This window comes from Nanorana parkeri, unplaced genomic scaffold (assembly GCF_000935625.1).
Source record: "Nanorana parkeri isolate BGI_ZX_2015 unplaced genomic scaffold, ASM93562v1 scaffold1560, whole genome shotgun sequence".
NCBI classification, from domain to species: domain Eukaryota; kingdom Metazoa; phylum Chordata; class Amphibia; order Anura; family Dicroglossidae; genus Nanorana; species Nanorana parkeri.
In genome coordinates, this window is record NW_017307828.1 from 37,870 (window position 1) to 58,890 (window position 21,021).

At 44.4% G+C, this 21,021-nt stretch overlaps 1 protein-coding gene across 1 annotated transcript in view; it reads right to left on the reverse strand.

Annotated features, from left to right (window-relative positions):
* LEMD1 (LEM domain containing 1) overlaps positions 1 to 21,021 on the reverse strand; it is a 46,177-nt gene that overhangs the window by 6,107 nt on the left and 19,049 nt on the right. The window contains exons 3-5 of the mRNA XM_018570570.1: positions 17,215 to 17,322; positions 1,877 to 1,962; positions 568 to 615 (exon numbers count right to left, since the gene is read on the reverse strand). Coding sequence (XP_018426072.1) covers positions 568 to 615; positions 1,877 to 1,962; positions 17,215 to 17,322 — 242 coding nt within the window. The remainder of the gene's footprint in view (positions 1 to 567; positions 616 to 1,876; positions 1,963 to 17,214; positions 17,323 to 21,021) is intronic.

The following is a 21,021-nucleotide window of genomic DNA, read 5'->3' on the forward strand; positions in this document are numbered from 1 at the left end:
GGGGGGGGGGGGGGGGGGGGGGGGGGGGCTGATTGCAGGCACTTTATCAACATAAACCTGATGGACAACCACAGACCTCTGCCTGACCAGGTTACCTTGTGCTGTATCCAATATAATGGGACAATTGGCAACACCATGCCCCTAATTCACTACATCTAAAACAACACACTTCTATTAGAGTTATTAAAAAAAGGGTGAAGAGTTTGGAGAAGGCAGGAGAAGTGAACAATCTAGACCAAAATAGCCGATTTGGAAAAATTCTCCAACTCAGCTCGCTTTCCAGTTGAGCTATGTTGTCCTAGATTGTGAACAAACTCTTCACCCTTTTGTGAATAGCCATGTATGTTTTGTCAGAGCTTCCCAAATGGCATCTCCCTGTCACATGTTCTCTGGACTGGAACCTCCCCACTACAGATACAGACAAAAAGGACAGGAGCGCAACTACCAAACGTGATGTGAATGGATTTGGTTTGGCCTAGTGGATCTATGTAATAAGCATGGTTAATGGATCTTCGTGTGTGGAATCTGGGTATCTATGGCAATGTTACAGCAAACAGAAGGACTTACGGTTAGAAGCTCCCCCGTGGTCTGTGCGACGCCCTCCTTCGACAGATCCTGGGTCGAAGAGCCCCGGTGGTGTGAGAGGCTGATCCGTTGGGGGTGCGCATCCGTATGGCCGCCCACGTTCTCGGCTGGCCGGGCCGTGTCGGTCAGGAACGGAGAAAAAGGGGGAGGAGCTACACGCGGCTAGAAAACGCCGTGCGTCAGTGTTGGTCACAGAAGTCTAAGACTGTCGGGTGTCTCCAGTGGCTACGCGTTTCGAGGGTTAACCTCTTTTTCAAGCCTCAACATGCGGGAGATCGCGGGAAATCTATCTACTTTTAAATTTAACAAGGGGGAGGCGTGTAGTTTCGTTGAGCCCGGTGATAGGCTGCTGCTCGCGTGGGGGGAGTGGATTAGCAGTCTGGGTCCGCCTTGAGTGCGACCTGTCAGTACTCCTACAGCTTAGCACACCCACCTGAACCCTAGGGGGAATGGCTTTTCCTTAAATTAGGCTTTCTCAGAGAAGCTGGATGTTTTCCATTAGAAAATGTTACCCTTTAAAACTTATCATAGTTGTTGCAGCCTTGTCCCAGTATGCTGCCAGAAGGGGCAGTAGCATTTTTGACAAACATTCTTCCTCTCGCAGGCATTTAGAAAGACGTACGCACCATCACTTGGCAACATCGTTTGTAGAAAGGAACCTGGTTTAATTGCCCCAACAGCTTTTGGGCAGCGATTGGCTCCTTCACAGCATTAAGAGCAGCTGACCTGCTCTTTCTGTAGCTGGGGTCACCGCTGTCAAATTATGTATACACTAGTCCACAGCACACTCCAAATTTTGTAGATTCTGTCTGGACACATGTGGGGCTCACCTTGTTAGGTCTCCTCACAAAGCATCTGTGCTACAGCTCATCGCAAAGCATCACAATACACGCTTCCTGCACCACAATGCACACTGCTTGCTGTGAAAAAAAAATGAGCCGGAGCCATTTTGCATGTTGCACCCAATCAAAATGAACTGGATAGCCTAACACCGCACACAAATCTGTTACTGCGGCACAATACAATGTGACCACAATACAATGTGACCAAGCTCTAAACAGATTTTGCTGAAAATGCCCAATAAGTACAGATGACCACTAGAGATAATATTTATACATTTGTTTATAAAACAGAAAAATCTAAATAAGTTATAGAAAACAAGTAAACATGAAAAAAACCTCAAAATACTTACTAAATTTATGGTATAGCTTCCCTTTGTGGACATTAAAAAAAAAAAAAATGAATGGTACTAGCCTGTGTATACTAATAAATTCTACAGGCAGCAACTTACTTTTGTCTGGATGTAGTTGTTGAACACAGCGCCCTCTCCTCCATCACCATTTACCTCAAATCCTACTGGGCCTTTAAACTGAGCACCTGTAGAAAGAAAACAAAAAGCAATGATACCTTATACTGTCTGGATAATAAATCTGTGTTTACATCAGGATTTTACAAGGATTATTTGGCGTATTTTCTGTTTATGTCAAAGGAAGCACAAGTCTTTATATGGACAATATACACTCACCGGCCACTTTATTAGGTAAACCTTGCTAGTACTGGGTTGGACCCTCTTTTGCCTTCAGAACTGCCTTAATTCTTTGTGGCATAGATTCAACAAGGTGTTGGAAACATTCCTCAGAGATTTTGGTCCATATTGACATGATAGAATCACGCAGGTGCTGCAGATTTGTCGGCTGCACATCAAAGATGTAAATCTCCCATTCCACCACATCCCAAAGGTGCTCTATTGGGCTGAGATATGGTGACTGTGGAGGCCATTGGAGTGCAGTGAACTCATTGCGATGTTCAAGAAACCAGTTTGAGATGTGAGCTTTGTGACATGGTGCATTATCCTACTGAAAGAAGATGGGTACACTGTAGTCAAAAAGGGATGGATATGGTCAGCAGCAATACTCAGGTTTAAACGATGCTCAATTGGTACTAAGGGGCCCAAAGTGTGCCAAGAAAATATCCCCCACACTAGCACCACCAGCCTGAACCGTTGATACAAGGCAGGATGGATCCATGCTTTCATGTTGTATATGCCAAATGCTGACCCTACCTTCTGAATGTCGCAGCTGAAATCGACTCATCAGACCAGGCAACATTTTTCCAATCTTCTATTGTTCAATTTTGGTTAGCCTGTGCAAATTGTAGCCTCCATTTCTTGTTCTTAGCTGACAGGAGTTGCACCCGGTGTGGTCTTCTGCCACTGTAGCCCAACTAAATCAAGGTTTGACTGTTGTGCGTTCAGAGATGGTATTCTGCATACCTTGGTTGTAGCGAGTGGTTATTTGAGTTACTGTTGCCTTTCTATCATCTCAAACCAGTCAGCCCATTCTTCTGACATCAAAAAGGCATTTTGGTCCACACAACTGCCGATCACTGGATATTTTCTCTTTTTCAGACCATTCTCTGCAAACCCTCGAGATGGTTGTGTGTGAAAATCCCAGTAGATCAGCAGTTTTTGAAATACTCAGACCAGCCCGTCTGGCATCAACAACCATGCCACGTTCAAAGTCATTTAAATCCCCTTTCTTCCCCATTCTAATGCTTGGTTTGAACTTCAGCAAGTCATCTTCACCACGTCTAGATGCCTAAATGCATTGAGTTGCTGCCATGTGATTGGCTAATTAGCAATTTGTGTTACCAAGCAATTGAACAGGTGTACCTAATAAAGTGGCATGTGAGTCTAAGGAGAGACTACTAATGATACTGTATTGTAAAGTCTAGTTATTTATCTCACGAACACTCTTCATTGATAATTAAATCTCGCTTACTGCATCAGATAAGATCCAAAGGCTTTTTTTACGTCTTAGATTAGATAGTTGTAATGTAAAAAAAAAACAATGTATTGCAAATGGCCAAGGCCAGGTATCACATGTTGATATCATACATTACATTTATAAAACAACAGAGTTATAAAAGAGACATGTGAACATAAGCAAACAAAGTTCCATAATGGAATAGAAGAGGGAAGGAGGCTGGAAATAAAGGTCTACTGAAAACCAACACACACGGACCAGTACCTGCTATTTGACTCCCACCACCCTCTAGACCACAAACTGGGAGTCATCAGGACTCTACACCACCAGGCAGAGAAAATTCCAACTAGAACAGAGGCCAAGACGAAGGAATTCAAACCCCTCAGGGTGCCCTTAAAACTTGCGGGTATCCAGACTGGGCTTTTGTCAAAACAGAAAGAAGAGGAACGAATGCCAAGAGTACCAGTGAGGGTGAAAAGCATGACAAACTGAGGAATTTGGTCATCCCATATATAGCTGGGGAGTCTGACAAACTCAGAACGGTTTTTAAAAAAACATCACATCCCTGTCTACTTTAAACCCAGCAGTACACTGAGGCAACAACTGGTTCACCCAAAAGACCCAATGCTAGAACACAAGATGAACAACATTGTGTAAGCAGTCCAGTGCAGTGAGGAGTGCTCAGAATTGTATGCGTCGGTGAAACAAAAGCAGCTACACCAGCGTATGGCACAGCATAGAAGAGCCTCTGGTCAGGATTCAGCAATATACCTACATCTAAAAAGGAAAAAGGTCACTCCTTTGAAGACAGGGAGGAGGACTGGTTTAACACCTCCTAGCTCCAATTATGCAAATGCAATCAACACCTGGTTGCAACTAACAGATTATGTGGATTGGAGCAACATTCACCCTATTTATTCCCAAAATAATTTGTTCAGTCATTCGGAATTGAGAAAGCTGGTTGGATGACCAGTGAAACATCTTCAAGAAAAATACAGCAAGTTCAGCTGCCTTGACTTATTTTTCTACAGCTCGACCTTCCAAGTTTGATGGTATTACTCACGGAAAGTGGACTTAATACCATTAGCATTGTAAGACTGGAGATTCTATTATGCCTCTACCCTTCAAAACCTTGGATTTAACAACCATAGTGTTATTAAAGCAGCCAAGAAGCAGGGTGGAAGACCGATCCCTGTGACAGCAGTTCAGGACAATCTGGAAGAGTCAATGCCATGTCTACGAGCACCCTTACCATGTCAGTTACAGGGAGGAAACGCATAGATCAGAGTAACAATCTTATGAAGTCACTAGTGAATCTGGTGCCTATGTATACACACACATAAACACACACACACATATATATATATATAAAAAAAAATCAATTATATAATGTATATACCAATCACTCTATGTAGCCAGTCACACCAGGCATCCCAGCACAAGTTCAGGTAGTTGCGCTCTTTAGTTATTTGTATTGGATTGTGTCTCACAGGGTTCCTCTACCTGTTTTTGAAGAGCTCTTGCACACCATTCCCTAAGGTAATGAATTGAGAGGCTTATCCACATTACAGCAGTGCGCTTCCATGTTTGTTTCTTTTCAATCACATATTTTGATTAGATGAATTAGAAAACAGGTGATAAAGGTGCTGGTTGGCTAAAGTTTTCAAGATATTTCACAATGAAGATTTATACACAGGTGAGTATATTTGCCTACAAGGGAGGGAGGTGTACGATAATCATGATGCGTCAACTTCTCAACAAAGTACGGTAGAACAATGAAAATGGTACCACATGGAAGTGTATAAATTTATCTTCACTATGAGACTAAAGATTGCCCAACTGTCATTTATTGTTCTTTTATTGCAAAGTACATTTGTCTTGGTCAGATCTACGCATCATACAGTTACATGTGGTGACTTGTGAAAGTGTCATTGCCTAACATTTCCAAGGAACAGTTGTGTGATATTTTCCCTCAGAAGTCAAGATGCCTCGAAACTGTATAAACAACGCAGATAACTTCTGCTACTTTTGTGGTGAGATTACATTTGCATCTCAAAAGTGCAGTATGATGTCAGTGGTAAAAAAAAGGCATACCACCTATATTTTGGATGCAAAATAGGGAGTCAGGACAAGAGTTGGGCCCCTCATTATTGTTGCATTACATGTGCAACTTATCTGTGTCATTGGCTAAACAAGAAGAAAAAGTCCATGTCTTTTGCAGTTCCAATGGTGTGGAGGGAACCCACTAATCATAGTAGTGACTGCTATTTTTGCATGGTTCCCACAATTGTAAAAGGGATCTCAAGAAAGAAGAAGTAGACCGTGGAATATACAAACATTCCATCAACACTGCATCCTGTACCCCATAGCGAGGGCTTGCCTATTCCAGATCCATCAGAATCCTACTCTCCAGACTCAGATGATAAAGGTGATAAAGATGATGCAGCTGAAGTAGGGCCGTCGACAGGGGCGGACTGGGTCGGGGGGCAGGGTGGCAATTGCCCCCCGGGCCTCTAACGTCGCACCTCCTCCCCGCCTTACGCGCATCCCCACATCCACAAGAGCAGGCATGAGGGGATGACAGCCGCCGACAGACAGTCCCGATCTCAGAAGCAAGTTGCTGGAAGACTGCTTAGGTAAGCCTGCAACCATTGTATCCCTATATAGCTGGTGGTATTCTGCATTGCGCTGTATAGGACTACAAAACCCAGCAATAATGCATTATACAGCCCAATGCAGAATTCCACCAGCTATAGAGGACTACAAAACCCAGCAATACATTATACAGCGCAATGCAGAATACCACCAGCTATATAGGGATACAATAAATCCCAGCAATACATTATACATACAGTGTATAATGTATTGCTGGGATTTGTAGTCCTCTATAGCTGATGCTGTTCTGCATTGCTGTATAATGGTATTGCTTGGAATTGTAGTTCTCTATAGCAAATGCCAATCTGCACAATGTATTTCTGAGTTAGTGGCAGAACTACAAGGGTCGCAGCAGTCATGCACACGCACAGCCCTGACGAGGCATCCCCCCCTACTACCAGTGTGCTTTACATTTCCTAAACCGATAGATACATTCACACTACTGTTACATGGATGGCAAAAGTGGCAGACAGGGGCGGTGAGAAGGCGGGGGAAGAGGGAGAGCGGGAGGGGGGCCAGGTTGCTGCACCATGGGCCTCTGGGTTGTACTTGCCCTCTGGGCTAAAAGTTGCCAGTCAGCCCCTGGCCGTCGATGTCAGCGAACCCAAACTTCAGTCCACCGTATGCTCCTCTTGAAAACACATCTAATTTCACAGAGTGAACTAAAAGAGCTGGTCAGGGATATTGAATTGCCTAAGAGTAAGGCAGAGCTACTGGGCTCCAGATTACAACAGTGGAACCTCTTGCAGAGTGAAAATGTTACATGAAAAACCAATAAATGAATGGAAACTTATGTTATTGGTATCAATAAAAAGATACATTTATAATGATTGGTGTGGCACCATTCTCATTGCTATATCACATTTTGCAGAAAAGCTATGGAGCATAAATCGCACAATCCCCTCATAATTTTGAATTATTTTGATGCAATTTTGACCTGCAGCTGTATCTTGGAAACTGGAGCCAATTAATACTCAGGACTTCGTTTTCCTTTATTGGTGACCCAATTCTGGTAAAATTTAGCTACTTTCATTTCCGAAGCTTTTTCCTTGTAGGCCAGTGGTAATATTTCTCTACTGCTTTGCATTTATTGATTTTAAGTTCTTAATTCTATTTTTAGTGGTTGCTTCAGCAGTAGAAGCATTATGATCATTTCATTACAGAATAAAAGTGCAGTTGGTTTCCTAAACAGCTGTTTTTGTCACTTCCGGGCCGCAATACGTCTATAGACGGAGACCTGCAGAAGTGGTTAAAACAAGAACATGTCTGCTGTAGCAGCAGTGTTCTTGGTGTCGTCTTTAACAGTCTATACAGCCGCAGATCTCTGCTTTCTCAGCTTATTTGGGGCCCCTAGGTGACATTAGGGGTCTGAAAGACCCCTAATGTCTCCATAAAGAGGATCTGCCACACCCTATCTGCTATTACATAGTTAGCCCCCTATGTGAAAGCGATAGTGTAAAAAAAAAAAAAAGTGTTTAAAAATGTAAAAAAATTAAAGATAATAAAAATCCCCCGCCCCCCATGTGCATGCAAACACGTGTCGCTGCGCCTACGTACAAAAACGACAATTGTGCCACACGTTACATATCGCCACAAACGTCAGAGTGGGAGCAATAATTCTAGGGCCATCAATCAATGTTAACACTAAACTGATGAGCAGTACAAGTGTATAAAGTGGTCCCTATGGGAAATTTTGGGTATTGACGTTTTTTGCAGGCTTCAAGGGTGAACGCAATCTTAAGACTTGACATGTTTGGTATCCATGTGACTCATTTTTAATAAATTTTTCATATTTTACCCAAAAAAATGGGTATTATATTATGTTTCTGTGCACTAAATTTTAATTTATTTTTTCCTAAAAATACTGGTTTTAAACATTAGCGCAAAAACCGTGCGACATAAAACATTGCAACTAGCATTGTTGCATTCTGCAGGGCCAGCGCTTTCAGAACATATATATTGTTTGGGGGTTTGAAGCTGTTTTCTAGGCAAAAATGTATATTTTATCATGTGTGCGCAAATAGCAAGAAAATGCTACGGACAGCAAGTGGTTAAAGCTGAACTCCAAGGACTAACTGTTGATTTTGCCTGGAGGATAATAAAGAAGGTGATATACTATATCATGGGTCAGCATCCTCTTGTACAATGAAGGACTGCTGATTCTGCATTGTACCGGATGAGATCAGTGAGCTGGGACTGATGCCATTTAGAGTAGGGAAGCACGGGGAGAGTGAAATACATTCATCCCCATAATTAGAGACTAAAGCAGTCACAAGTTGGCTCTATAGATCGAGAACTGAGCGATCACATACAGCTGATCACTCAGTTTAAAGCGGAACTCCAGGCAGATCTAAAATAAACAGCTTAACCAGTTGACATCCGCGGTGTTAAACCCCCTTCCCATCCAGGCCATTTTTATGCAGATCTCTATTCATTGATACATCTTTAAATGTATTTTTGTTAAATGCAAGCAGTTCTACTTAAAACAGACTTCGTGTCAGTCTCTTATAATTTCTTGCACAGACGCGATCAGACCAGGAGAGGGAAAAGCATATAAATGGTTAAACAGTAAGGGGCCGAAGGTTCAGTGTTGGGCCCCTTACTGTTTAACCTATTTATAAATGACATAGAATTGGTTATTAAAAGTACTATTTCTGTTTGCAGATGACACCAAGTTATGTAGTGGAATACAGTCCTTGCAGGATGTCTCCAACCTACAAGCAGATCTGAATGCACTGTGTGATTGGGTGTCTATTTGGCAAATGAGGTTTAATGTTGATAAATGTAAAGTTATGTACTTGTAGACTAAAAACATGCATGCGTCATACACTCTAGGGCAGGGGTGCCCACAATTTTGTATGACCCTCTCAATGAGATCTACCAAAGAATGGCACCGCAACGCACCTCCCGCAACAGAACAACAACTGTGAGAGGAGAGCCCGGACGTGAATTTTTTGCATGACAAGGGGTTATGAGGGAAAGGCAGTAATGAGCTATCTCCCGGAAGCAGGGACAGTTTACCCATCAATTGATCCAACACTTTTACCGGGCACCAGGGATTGCCGGAAGGGAAATACTTTACCTCCGTGGGGATACTGGTTTGATTGGTTTTGCAGCGAGGTAGCGACAAGATGTAGTGACCAGGATGTCTAACTAAATGCTTTTTTACCAGTACCTGTGACTTGACGTCAACCCAAGTGAACTCTCCTGGTCTCAGAAACCCGTAAAAGGCCAGATAAATAGCTACTTTTAAAACCGTGCTTGGCATCGCGCCAAACGGTTCCCTATCCAATGTAACAGACAGAGCGCGAAACATGTCACCCGACAACGGTACTCTGTCACTCCGTGACACTTTTGAATACCCCTTAAAATGGCTCTAACCGGGTGAGCGGAAAACAAGGAGGGTCTGTCAGGAAATTCTAAAGCTAGAAAATGTAGGACCCCCGCCAAGTACATTTTTATGGTAGTATATGCGAGTTTTAAGTCGGTATGGCAGTAAGAGATAAAAGGCCAAAATAAACTAAATCCTACCAGGGTCTGGGGTGAAGTGTGAACCCTGACATTTGCAGAAAAGCTGCCACGCTACAGTATAAGCTTTACGTGTATTGTGCGCGAGTGAATGATTGAGGAGTCCAGCCGCGTTGCGCTGGTGTCTACTCAGTCCAAGCGAAGTTGGTGAAAATGCGGTACTGTCGTGGCGTTGACGTCTGCGTCTGGCATCTGTTGGAAGAAAAGTTGAAAATTTCAACGAGACAATGCGTCAGCCACAACGTTACCAGCACCAGGGATGAAAGAACATGTAATATAAAATTTATGCTGTAAGGACACCCACGTTTACCGCCGCAGAAACGACATTAACAAGGACTTGGACCTTCCCTTATTGATATCGGCCGTCGCCTGATTGTCGGTGAAAAAAATGACGGTGTGCCCAGTCCATGATGGGCCCCAATTTACCGCGGCTGCCACGATCGGATAAATTTCAAATAAAGCAGAGGTCTCGAAGAATGCGGGACAGTCCCTACCTCTACCGGCCAAGTGCTGGCAAACCAATGATTGCCAAAAATGGCCGCAAATCCGGTAGATGCCGCTGCGTCTGATGTTACCCCGAGGAGAGGATGCCGATGGCAACGGTATGAACATTGCAATGCCATTCCAATTTTGTAGAACTCGTCCCACATCACCAAATCGGCACGACCCGCAGCGTCGATAAGAAATCTGCTCGTCCTCACTATGCGCTGTGGGTAGTAAAGTCAACAACCTGGAGATAAAACTCCTCCCCTGTGGAATGACCCTCATAGCGAAATTCAACATGCCTAACACAGACTGCAATTCCCTTCTGGTACACCTGGCGGCTATGACCAGAGCGTGTAACGAGTCCCTAATCCTGCTAAGCTTATCCTGCAGTAAGCTGGCCTGCATGGTTACCGTGTCCAAAGTGATACCTAAAAAAGTAATGACGTTGACCGGCCCCTCCACTTTCTTCTGAGCCACCGGGACATTCAATGCCCTGAAGGTGTGGAGTAAGCATTCAAGGTCACCGGGGACATCGGAGGGGGATTCGATCAGCAGAAAGTCATCTAAATAATGCAACACTCTATGACACTGGGCCTGATGCTCCAGGATCCAATGCAATGCCTGCGTGAATGTGTCGAACAGCCACGGACTGCTTTTGGAACCGAACGTCAATTTAGTGGCGAAGTAATACAAACCTTTCCACTTGATGCCATGCCACTGCCACAGTGATTGCCTAATCGGCAAAAGTTTGAATGCGTCCGATATGTCTGCTTTGGACAACCAAGCGTAATAAGTTGAACAGCCTGATCCACCAAAGCGTATTTTAACTAAAACTCCTCAGATGGAATTAACGCATTCAAACTTGGAATGTGCGAGGAATGAGGGGCAGACAAATCATAAATTAATCTGTGTTTATTATTAAACTTGCCACACACTAGCCCGATAGGGCTCACCCTCCACAACACGAAAAGGGACGCGCTAAATGGCCCAATCAAAAACCCTTTTTCTAATTCCACCTTGAACAGCTCTTCCACTATCTCAGGTTCGGCCAGAGCTGACCTTAAAGTGACATTAAACCCTCAGATTTTTTAACATAAAACAATAGTGTAATGTGTGCCTTGCTGTAATCCATAGTTGTTTCCCTTCTCTTTGCTGCTCTTCCTTTTAAATCTGTATCTGTTCTCATGCTGGGCAGAACTTCTGTTTTGCAGCAGACTGCCTTGTCTCTGGAATGGCTACATGGTGTCTGTGTGTACGTTTGCAACCAGAGCCAGCACTACAGGAAGAGGCACTGAGCTGCAAATGGAAGTTCTCCCCAAGCATGAGAAGACATGAGGATTTAAAATGAAGAGCAGCAAAGAGAAGGGAAACTACCATGGATTACAGTAAGGCACACATTACAGTATTGGTTTATGTTAAAAAATCTGAGGGTTTAATGTCACTTTAAGTTGCCGCATTCGTACGTTGACTGTGGCAACGTAATGAACCCGGTATGGAACCCAGCAGTAAATCCTTCTGCTAAGAATTCCGCAAGCTTAGGATCAGGATATTCGCTCAGGTATGAAGCTACAAGGTCAACCTCAACCCGTCCTAGTCACGAGGGATGCAATGGTCTTATGGAACAACTAACTTTGGGGTGCGCCCGATAGCAAATGGAGCATACGTGCAATAATCTGCAATGCGGGTAATTATATGCCTTATAGTTAAAATTATTGCATATTTGGGCCCTACCCAAACAATGAATGGGCCTGCCTAACTTGTCCATCTGGATAGGTGCTGCACTGGACGGTGTGGGTAACAAAGAAGCGGTCCTTGGGGAAGGAACTGCATCGCTGGAGGCGGGATGCGGGCACCAATTTGCCGTGTGAGCTGACGACTGGCAATTGGAGCATACCGGTGACCTCAACCCCGCGAAGTGCCTACAGAACAGCTCCGTATCGATTTTACTCCAGTTGGTCGTGAACTGAAACTGAGCCAGCGCTCCTGGAACTTTAGCTGCCACTGCCCGGTGATAGTCATAGAACGCACACCCTCCATGTTTGTACCCCAAATCTACCATGGAATGGATATAATGCGTCAAACTCCTCCCTCCTAGTTGGACTGACCGCGCAAATTACGTCCCTATAGATGCCGAAGGCTAACACGAATTCCGGATGAGTACGCTTCCGATTAAGCCTAGGGTCTGTGGCCTTTAGAATGACTGAGACCTCCCTACAAGCATAGGACTTGTTCTCGGCCACATCATGCACTGCAATAAGTAAAGAAGCCAAATTGACATCCTTACCCTCCAAAATGTCTTTCCGCATATTAGCGGGGATAAAATGAGCGGGGGTGACATTTGGCAGGGAGCTGACCGTACCTGGGACAAGAGGCGTGAGGGCACTGGATGCCCCTGTGAGGACCTGAGGAATAGTGACCACAGCTTGGCCAAACGGCCGTGGGAGATGCCTGCTTCTCCAATGCTTCCGTCCTATTCTGTAGTTCGAGGAGCGACACGGAAATAGTATTAAGAGAAGCATGTATCTGCGTCACTGATGTCGCAAGCCTCTGTACTGACACTTGGTCCCCGCTAGTGCTGGCCACTACCAGCGGAAATAATAATTTAAATAGTTCGGCTTTCCTGGCAGTAGCCGAGAAAGGAATCCCCCTGCTTTGCAACTCCGCGATGATTTTTGGGATGGTCCATGCCCTGAACGAAGGGATGCCCCGGTGCTCCGACCCTCTGGCTGGGGTTGCCGGCAGAGCAGCGTGAATGATTTGGGCCATACGTATACCCTGAGTTCGATTCTCCTTCAACAGTCGGTTAAGCCCCAAGATGTACCCAGTGGTCCATAACCTGCGTGAGGATTTTGTGATTGGAATGTGTACCTGCTTGACTGCCAAGCTCACGTGCCTCAGATGCAAGCTCCTTGCATGCGCAGGCTCACCAGGCCGGGAGGTCTGACCGATCCAGTGGCTGTAACCGTGGAAGGAAAGAAACAACCCACACCTGAGTGCCGGCACCAGCCAGAGCCAACCTTGAGCACGGGAGTGCTCCCTCAGTGTGTTGGTGGATGCAACCCCAGTAATGTGCATCCGTGCAGCCCCCCCCACCTACGCCTGAACTTGCCCGGCCATCCCCCCGAGCGATGTATGACGAACTGCTACTTAGCGCTGGGGCTTCCAATGCATGCCCCTAACTCCTTACAGTCCAGCGGCCAAACCAAACTTGATGCACCTGCGTTGATCTGCCGATCCGATATGGACGCTAGAAGTGCCGAGCCTGCACTGGTTGCACTGTCGCCTGCGTAATCACGATTGGACAACCCGCTGCCCAGCACTAGAACCAAGGTCCAGCGGCCTGAACCCAACCTGCTGCGATGCGTTGAGCCTGCATGTGTTAACGAGAGTGAGTGTGCCGAAGTCCAGCGGCGTGAACCAAACTTTAGCAAAATGCGTTTTGTCAATGCATGGTAATTACGACAGCCTGCGCCAGAACCAAACTTGCTGCTACTGCGTTTTTTTTGGGGGGTTTGACCTGAAATGCAAGTGAAGGTTTGCAAAATGTGGCAAGCGTGCCCCAAATAACTTTAAACATACCTTCGATCAGATGAAGCGGCTTTTCCCGCCCGCCTGACCGCTGATCGAGCGGCCCGAATCCACGCTGTACCGGCGAGAGATGAAAAACCGTCAGTGATCGGGACCGGAAGTGACGTCCAATACCCGCGTCCTCGCTCACACTGCCAATACCTGTTGCAGTTCGTCCTCCCCGTCGTCCTGAAGTACCCCTCGGCACTCGGACTCCTCCCACAAATTCGGCTAATGTCATTAGCCTCCAACATATATGTATACACACACACACACCCCACACACACACACACACACACACACACACAGTACATAGCCTGTGGTACACAATGCCCCCTCCCTCTGATAAAGAACACCACTTACCCGGCCCTGGACTATGTCTCTATGTCTGATGTGTGTGGCCCAGGGGCCCTGTTCTCAGGCTTCCCCAGAGTGGAGCAGCTGAATTCTGAACTCTGTGCAGCACGGCTTTCAGTGGCAAGCGCTCGGCCAGGACAGAGCACCACCTACCGGCCAAGTTGGAGAACTGCACCCGGCCAGCAGCAGCTGAGTGCCCAGATAAACAGAGCAGCCAAATTGGACTAGCAATCGCGATCTACCAGAAATAGCTTTGCGATCGATTGGTAGATCGCGATCGACCTAGTGAGCACCCCTGCTCTAGGGGGAGTATGTTTGGGGGAGTCAATGATGGAGAAAGATCTGGGAGGAAAAGAGGTTTAACCTTTGCATAAGGAAAGGATTCTTCACAGTAAGAGCTGTGGAAATGTGGAATAAACTCCCCCAGGAGCTAGTTCTAGCTAGCTCAGTTAATCTTTAAAAAAAAAAAAAATCTGGTTAATTTGCAGAAATCAGAGGCCTTGAACCTTAACGTCCCCAATGCCATTGTAGATTCCTTTTCTTCTTCCTTTCCATTCACATGGGCGGCCCATAGTATTAAATACCTGGGGATCTACCGGACATCTTGTCCGGTAGATCCCTTGGGGGGATCTTTTCGGCCAACTTTCCACCATTCCTTACTAAAGTAAAGCTAGACCTACAGCTTTGGACGAAGAACACATTTACCTGGTTTGGTCGGAATAGCATCCTCAAAATGAACATTTTACCCCGCCTACTCTACCTCCTCCAGACACTGCCGGTACATGTCCCGACCTGCTTTCTGAAGAAGGTAAAAGGGGAATTTGGCAAATTCCTGTGGGCACATAGGGGCCACCGTGTGAGCCAACTACTGATGTCTCGACCTACACATAGAGTTTCCATCAGACGCTAACACATAGGGGCATAGGGTTCCCGGATCCCCTAAACTATCAAAAGGCGGTACATTTGACCAGGGTGCTAGACTGGTGCCAAGGGGGGTCTGAAAAGAGATGGATTCCCATGGAACAGGCATGCTCCCTGGTTCCCCTGGGGGGACTGCCCTGGCTAGAAAAGAAACACACGAGCCACCTCCGAGCTCACCCACTTATTGGCCCCACTCTGGCCATTTGCAAAACAGACAGGAACGGTTGTAAATCGGATAGCTATCCATCCCTGCTGACCTCAGTACTAGGTCACCCAGACCTACCCATTTCACCACATGACAAAGAGTTCAACCGTTTAATACGGTCAGGCAGCTTTAGGGTATTCCATTTTCGTGCAGGTACAGTACTCCTACCCATTCGAGAAATTCAAAAGTGCACCACCACCCCCATGACTTTCTGGAAGGCACTCCAGATACGCCATTTCCTCACTCATGCGGTGGGTTACCCACAGGCTATGCCTCCGCTGACCCCCTTCGAAGAATGCTGTATGATGGAAGGCCCTACCCGCCATGGCCTGTCAGTATCGTACCGTCTGCTCTGCGGCTCACCGGGTCTCTCCCTGCCGGTATATATCTCAAAATGGGAGAAAGATCTAGAAACCACTTTCACTCCACCCCCAGTTGATAGGATCTTCCAGATGACACAAAGCATCTATCTCCAGCAATATCCAGGAAACTGGGTTTAAAATCCTATCCAGATGGTATGGAGTCCCTAAAACCTTGCATAAAATGTTCCCACTGTGCTCACCACTCTGTTGGCGATGTCAGACACAGGAAGGATCGCTGCTACATATATTCTGGTCGTGCCCTATGCTCAGAGATTTCTGCGGTAAGGTAGCAGAGGTGTGTCACTTCCATCCAACGATCTCATATGGATGAGGGGTTAGCCAGGCCTATGGCCGGGCCACGTACAGGAAACAACAGGAAACAACAGGAACCTCTGAGAGCTCGATGAGACTTGTATGCGATCCCCCCTCCCTCTTCTCCTTTCTCTCTTCCTCCTCCTCCTCCTCCTCCTCTCTCCACCTCCTTTCACCACTCCCGATTCTAAGTATAGATATGCTATGTGCCTAGTGCTCACAGATAAATACATGGTGTAATAAGGCAAAAAGCATAAGGCAGTGCTTATCCCATGTTCTCCGACTAATCTTTGGGAACTTTCCTGAAATGCCTTGTGTATGATCTGTACGACTATTATCTGTATTGTTTGTATTTCTATAATATTTAAATACCCATAAAGGATTTATATATATAAAAAAAAATCTAGATGTATTCCTAGATGCACAGAATATAACTGGATATGGAGTTCTTATAGGTATATTAAAGCATTAGAGATTGTTGATCCGGGGAATATCCGATTGCCTTATGGGATCAGAAAGGATTTTTTCCCCCGTTGGAGCAAATACAACCATGCTTTTTAGTTTTTTTTTTGCCTTCCTCTGGATCAACAGTGGGTAATTGTGGGCATAGCGTTCTGTTTAGGCTTTCTTTTCTTTTCCATATCTCTATAGGTTGAACTCAATGGACATGCGTCTTTTTTTCAACCTGACTAACTATGTAACTATTTAAAAGCAGTACAAGGAGCTAGCTGTGCTGCAATGCTCATAGACTAAGAAACATGTTGATAGGAAGAGAGAGCAGAGTGGCAGACAGACAAGCTCATCAGTCTGTTGCTTGTCCTTTTACTGTCTAGTCACAGGCTGGGGGAAGAAGACCTGCGAGGGTTATATAATTGCAGCAGAGAAGATTTGTGTTGTTTGTGTCTGCTTGCACTGTATGCTCCTTATCTGCATTTGTCCCAGCCTGCATTTGAGATCTTCAACTTCTGAAGTGTCTCTCCCCTTTCTTCATTATATCATCATTCCACTGTGGTATTGCTATCTTTTTCTTCATACAGAAACCAATTAGCTTTCCCCTTTTAATTACCCTTGGTGGAATAGACATAAAAAAGGAAGACTTATTGGTTTCTATGGGAAACAAGAAAAGCTCCTCCCTGTGAAGCTTGCATATATAGAAAGAGCACCTCCTCCTGAAGCTTGCATATATAGAAAGAGCAGAGTACAGTTATTTCAATAGACACTTTATATTTTTATCTTGGTAATATGATGTGAAAACGGCTTGGGAACAATGGCACAGCATACTAACAGTATCAAAGACTAAAAAAGAAAGGCCCCATGTCTCGGTCTGTGACATCCATTTTCTTTGTGTCTCTCTCCCTGTCGCCATCTGTATTTTTACAGAACTAGGAGAAAAAAATAGACTACATGCCTACAACCAGGTCTAAGTTTGCAAACAAAGAAATGGCTGTTTTTTTTAGCAGCCTACACTAACCTTCATCGTCACTGTCTGAATATTGATCCTCATGAGCATCTCCATTTTCTTGGACTTTCATTTCCAACAACTGCTGCAGCTTCTTTTCATAAACACCTCTAGTACTGGCTAAAAACAAAAGATGCAACAGTAAAAAGGCATAATTTCCTGAGGGACAGTAATTGGTGATTTAACCTCACAATATTATCATTCACAATTACTATGCAAGAAAAAATTACTCCAAAAAAGTATGCTTCACATAACATGTATTGTACGTTTTTGCTGCAACTAAAAAAGTGGCTCGAAAAAAATAAATTTAAAGATAAACTTAAGTAGAAATAATAGATATTAGAATGTTTTTGTCAAGAATATCTCAGAGGCAGATAAGAAAAAAGAAAGGGATCAGCAACAGACACACTGAAACATGGTAGATTCGGGTGCCTTGGAAACCTTTTTCCACAAGGAAAACACATAGGAAATTCATATCATGCCAGGGAAGAGCCTTCAACTATTCTAGAAGGTAAAGGAATACTTTTGATTTCTGATTATTTGAATGACTATATAAAGTAGGGAGAATCATTTCAGTGAATACTAGAGCTGATGTAAATGGACTAATAAATATTTGTTGGAGAATAGAAAGGAAAGGATATTTGATATAAAAAGCTTGAATTTCACCTACTCTGTTGGGTGAGGTATCATCAGTAAGTTAGAATGTAGAATGAGTAAAGCTGGCTGTGCCGCCCCAATGGGGCATAGAATATGTTATTAGCATTGTTAGTAGATGAGAATTTATATAGTGTGTTTCTCTATACCATTTTCTATAGTCATTCTATATTTAGTTCCTATGTTGCCATCTAGTGGCCTTTCGTGATATTGCACCTGTTTTTTCCCTGATATCCCTGAGGTCGATGACACAGTTCCTCTTTATGTAAGCCCACCCTTCTTCCTGAGGTCAGTATTTCCTGTGTCATGGCCACAGCTAACAGCCACATGTAATAAGGACACATGTACTCTGCATAGTACCGTAGGAAAGGCATCATCTTTTGACCGCATAATACTGTAACCATCCATCTGCTGTTATCCTGTTGTCTTCACGTTCAGAATAAAGCAACCTTTGTGGACGAACACGGTATTGGTGAGTTCAGCTATCTGACAAGGATTGTCCGCAGTGATTGTATCTGCTTATACAGGCCAGGCTTAGAGGTCTCAACAAGTGATATATCGCTATCACAACAATCGGAGTCAGAATACTGGCCATACATGCAATTCCTGATGAATTGGCCAATATTCAATCTTTGGATAGCCATGCTGGCACCAGCTGGCTCCCTAAAATGTAATTTTGTTAAGTCGTAGGGCTGAACAAGATAAATCTTAAGATGTATGGCTAGCTTAAAGGTTTGTAAAAACAGGATGACTTATTGGGTGGTGAAAAATCTTTAAAAAAGAGGTTTCAAAAGGACGAGTCCACTTTTATTTAGGAAAAAAAACAAACCCCCCCGGGTGATCAATGTACATTGTACAAACTGTGCTGCAGATTCCTACTGGTTTCTGATCTGAAGAAATAGCTGTTTGATTTATCATGTCCTTTCCAAACTCATTCCTTATTAGGAGTGTCTGGGTTCATTATAATCAGCTGGTGGAGTTTTATGTTCTAATGAGGAAAGTTGCAGTGTCTACATCCTTTTATAAGTAATTACGCCTCAGGGAGTATCTCACAAAAAATAAAATTCCTATTGCAGGGGATGCCTACAGAATTATTTGTATATTAGTGCACACGTGTCAAAATCAGCCAGCCAATAACTAGAGCAAATTACATTTCTGGGGACTTTCTCTACACCAACTATGTATAGAAGGCCTCCAGGTCGCCATATGGCATTGAATTTTTTTTTGTCAGTTTTAAACAATTACAGTGGCTGCAGTTTTATGCATCAAGTAAAGAGGCAGTATGAATTATAACCAAAGATAAGTCACAATGCACAGTAGGGTTTGTTACTCCACATTTTGTCGAAACTAGGAAAAATGGCTTATCTATGATTTATATAGGACAGGGGTCTCAAACTCAATTCACTCGGGGGCTACTCAACAAATGTTTTTCTCCCATGGAGGCCGCTCGCCAAATTTCATACTTTAAAATGTAACTAGATCAGGTATGGTGCTACGGGCACTAATATACACAAACAATAAGGCCCCATTCATATCTGTAGGTTTAGGTGCGATTAGGGATTCCTGCGTCAGAAACGTGCGTTTTCCTGCAGCAGGAATGCTCTAATCGGGTGTTTAAAAGCGCAAGCTGTCACCCGTTCATGTTAATGATCGAGTGACAGCTGGTGCATGTAAACACCTGCACACCGCATGTAATGATATGTAATATGATTACACAAGATTAGGAATCAAATCATCTATCCCCAGACGCATCGATTGTGAATCCAGGGAGAGTGTTTTCTAACTGCATGTAATCATATCACATACCATTACATGCGGTGTGCAAGCGTTTACATGCAGCTGCTGTCACTTGATCATTAACTTGAACGGACAGCTGCCATTTGTAAACGCCAGATTAGGCATTTCTGCTGCAGGAAGACGCAAATTCCTGACGCAGGAATCCCTAAATGCACCTAAAAGTACAGGTGTGAATGGAGCCTAATACACTCCACACTCTTCGCACCCCCACATAAAAAAATACTACCCTTGCACAAATAAAAATACACACATCCCATACACATAAAAAAAATACTACCCCTGTACATATAATACACCAAACTAGCATAAAAAAAAAAAACAGTATTTTATTGCTTCCAGAGCAGAAACATAACTTCAAACAATAATACACGGTCCGCTTGTATTCCAGCCAACAGAACACATAGTCTCACCGACTCCAGGTTGTCACACATACTTCATGTGTAAGCGGCTCTCTAAACCTCCTCGGCTGTCTTCCTGTGCCTCTAGCCCACACAGCCACTTAGCTCCCCTTTGCCTTCTGGGAGGAGTCCTCCTGGCTCCTGAACATCCCTGTTCCTCTTCCCAGCTGGAGCCCAGAACCTTAGCCAGCACCCTTCCCATAAGTGCTGTGCACAGGTGTGCAATTAGGTGCTGGCCACTATTAAACAATGGACCCAGGAATGGAGATTTCATCCCTCCCAATTCTCTTAGAAATCTCCCAGTTCAGGATCCCATGCCAAATCCAGAAATCCTGGGAAGAGCTGCAAAGTCAGCTCTTTCCCAGTGCAAGAACTTGCCTCCTGGAACCTCTTGTCCCTCCTGGCTGAGAGCCACTTGGCCGGTGATCTGTCAACACTTATCGAGTTCTGCGCCTGACTTCCGGTTTCGTTACAACTAAGAGGTTTGCCCAACCTCTTAGTTGTAACGAAACGGGAAGTGCTGGCGCTCTGCACGAGCGCCAGCCAAGGCATTGGCCTATACACATACAGCACAGCAATGAAGTAATAAAATGAACTAGGATCACACTAATCCAGCACGTTATTATTCTGAGTTGGCCCCCCTCAAGCGGCGGCCATATTGAGTGGGGCACGTGAGATTAATGTGATCCTAGTTGATTGTATTACTTCATTGCTGTGCTGTATGTGTATGGGCCAATGTAGTTGGATCTGTACATGCGTTATAATTAATCGATTAAAAAAAATTTGGATTAATCGAACATGAACATTTTAATCAGTAACAGCCCTAACTATATTATATATATTATATGTGTGTGTTTGTATATATATATTATATGTGTGTGTGTGTGTATACAGGCAGTCCCCGGGTTACATACAAGATAGGGACTGTAGGTTTGTACTTAAGTTGAATTTGTATGCAAGTCGGAACAGG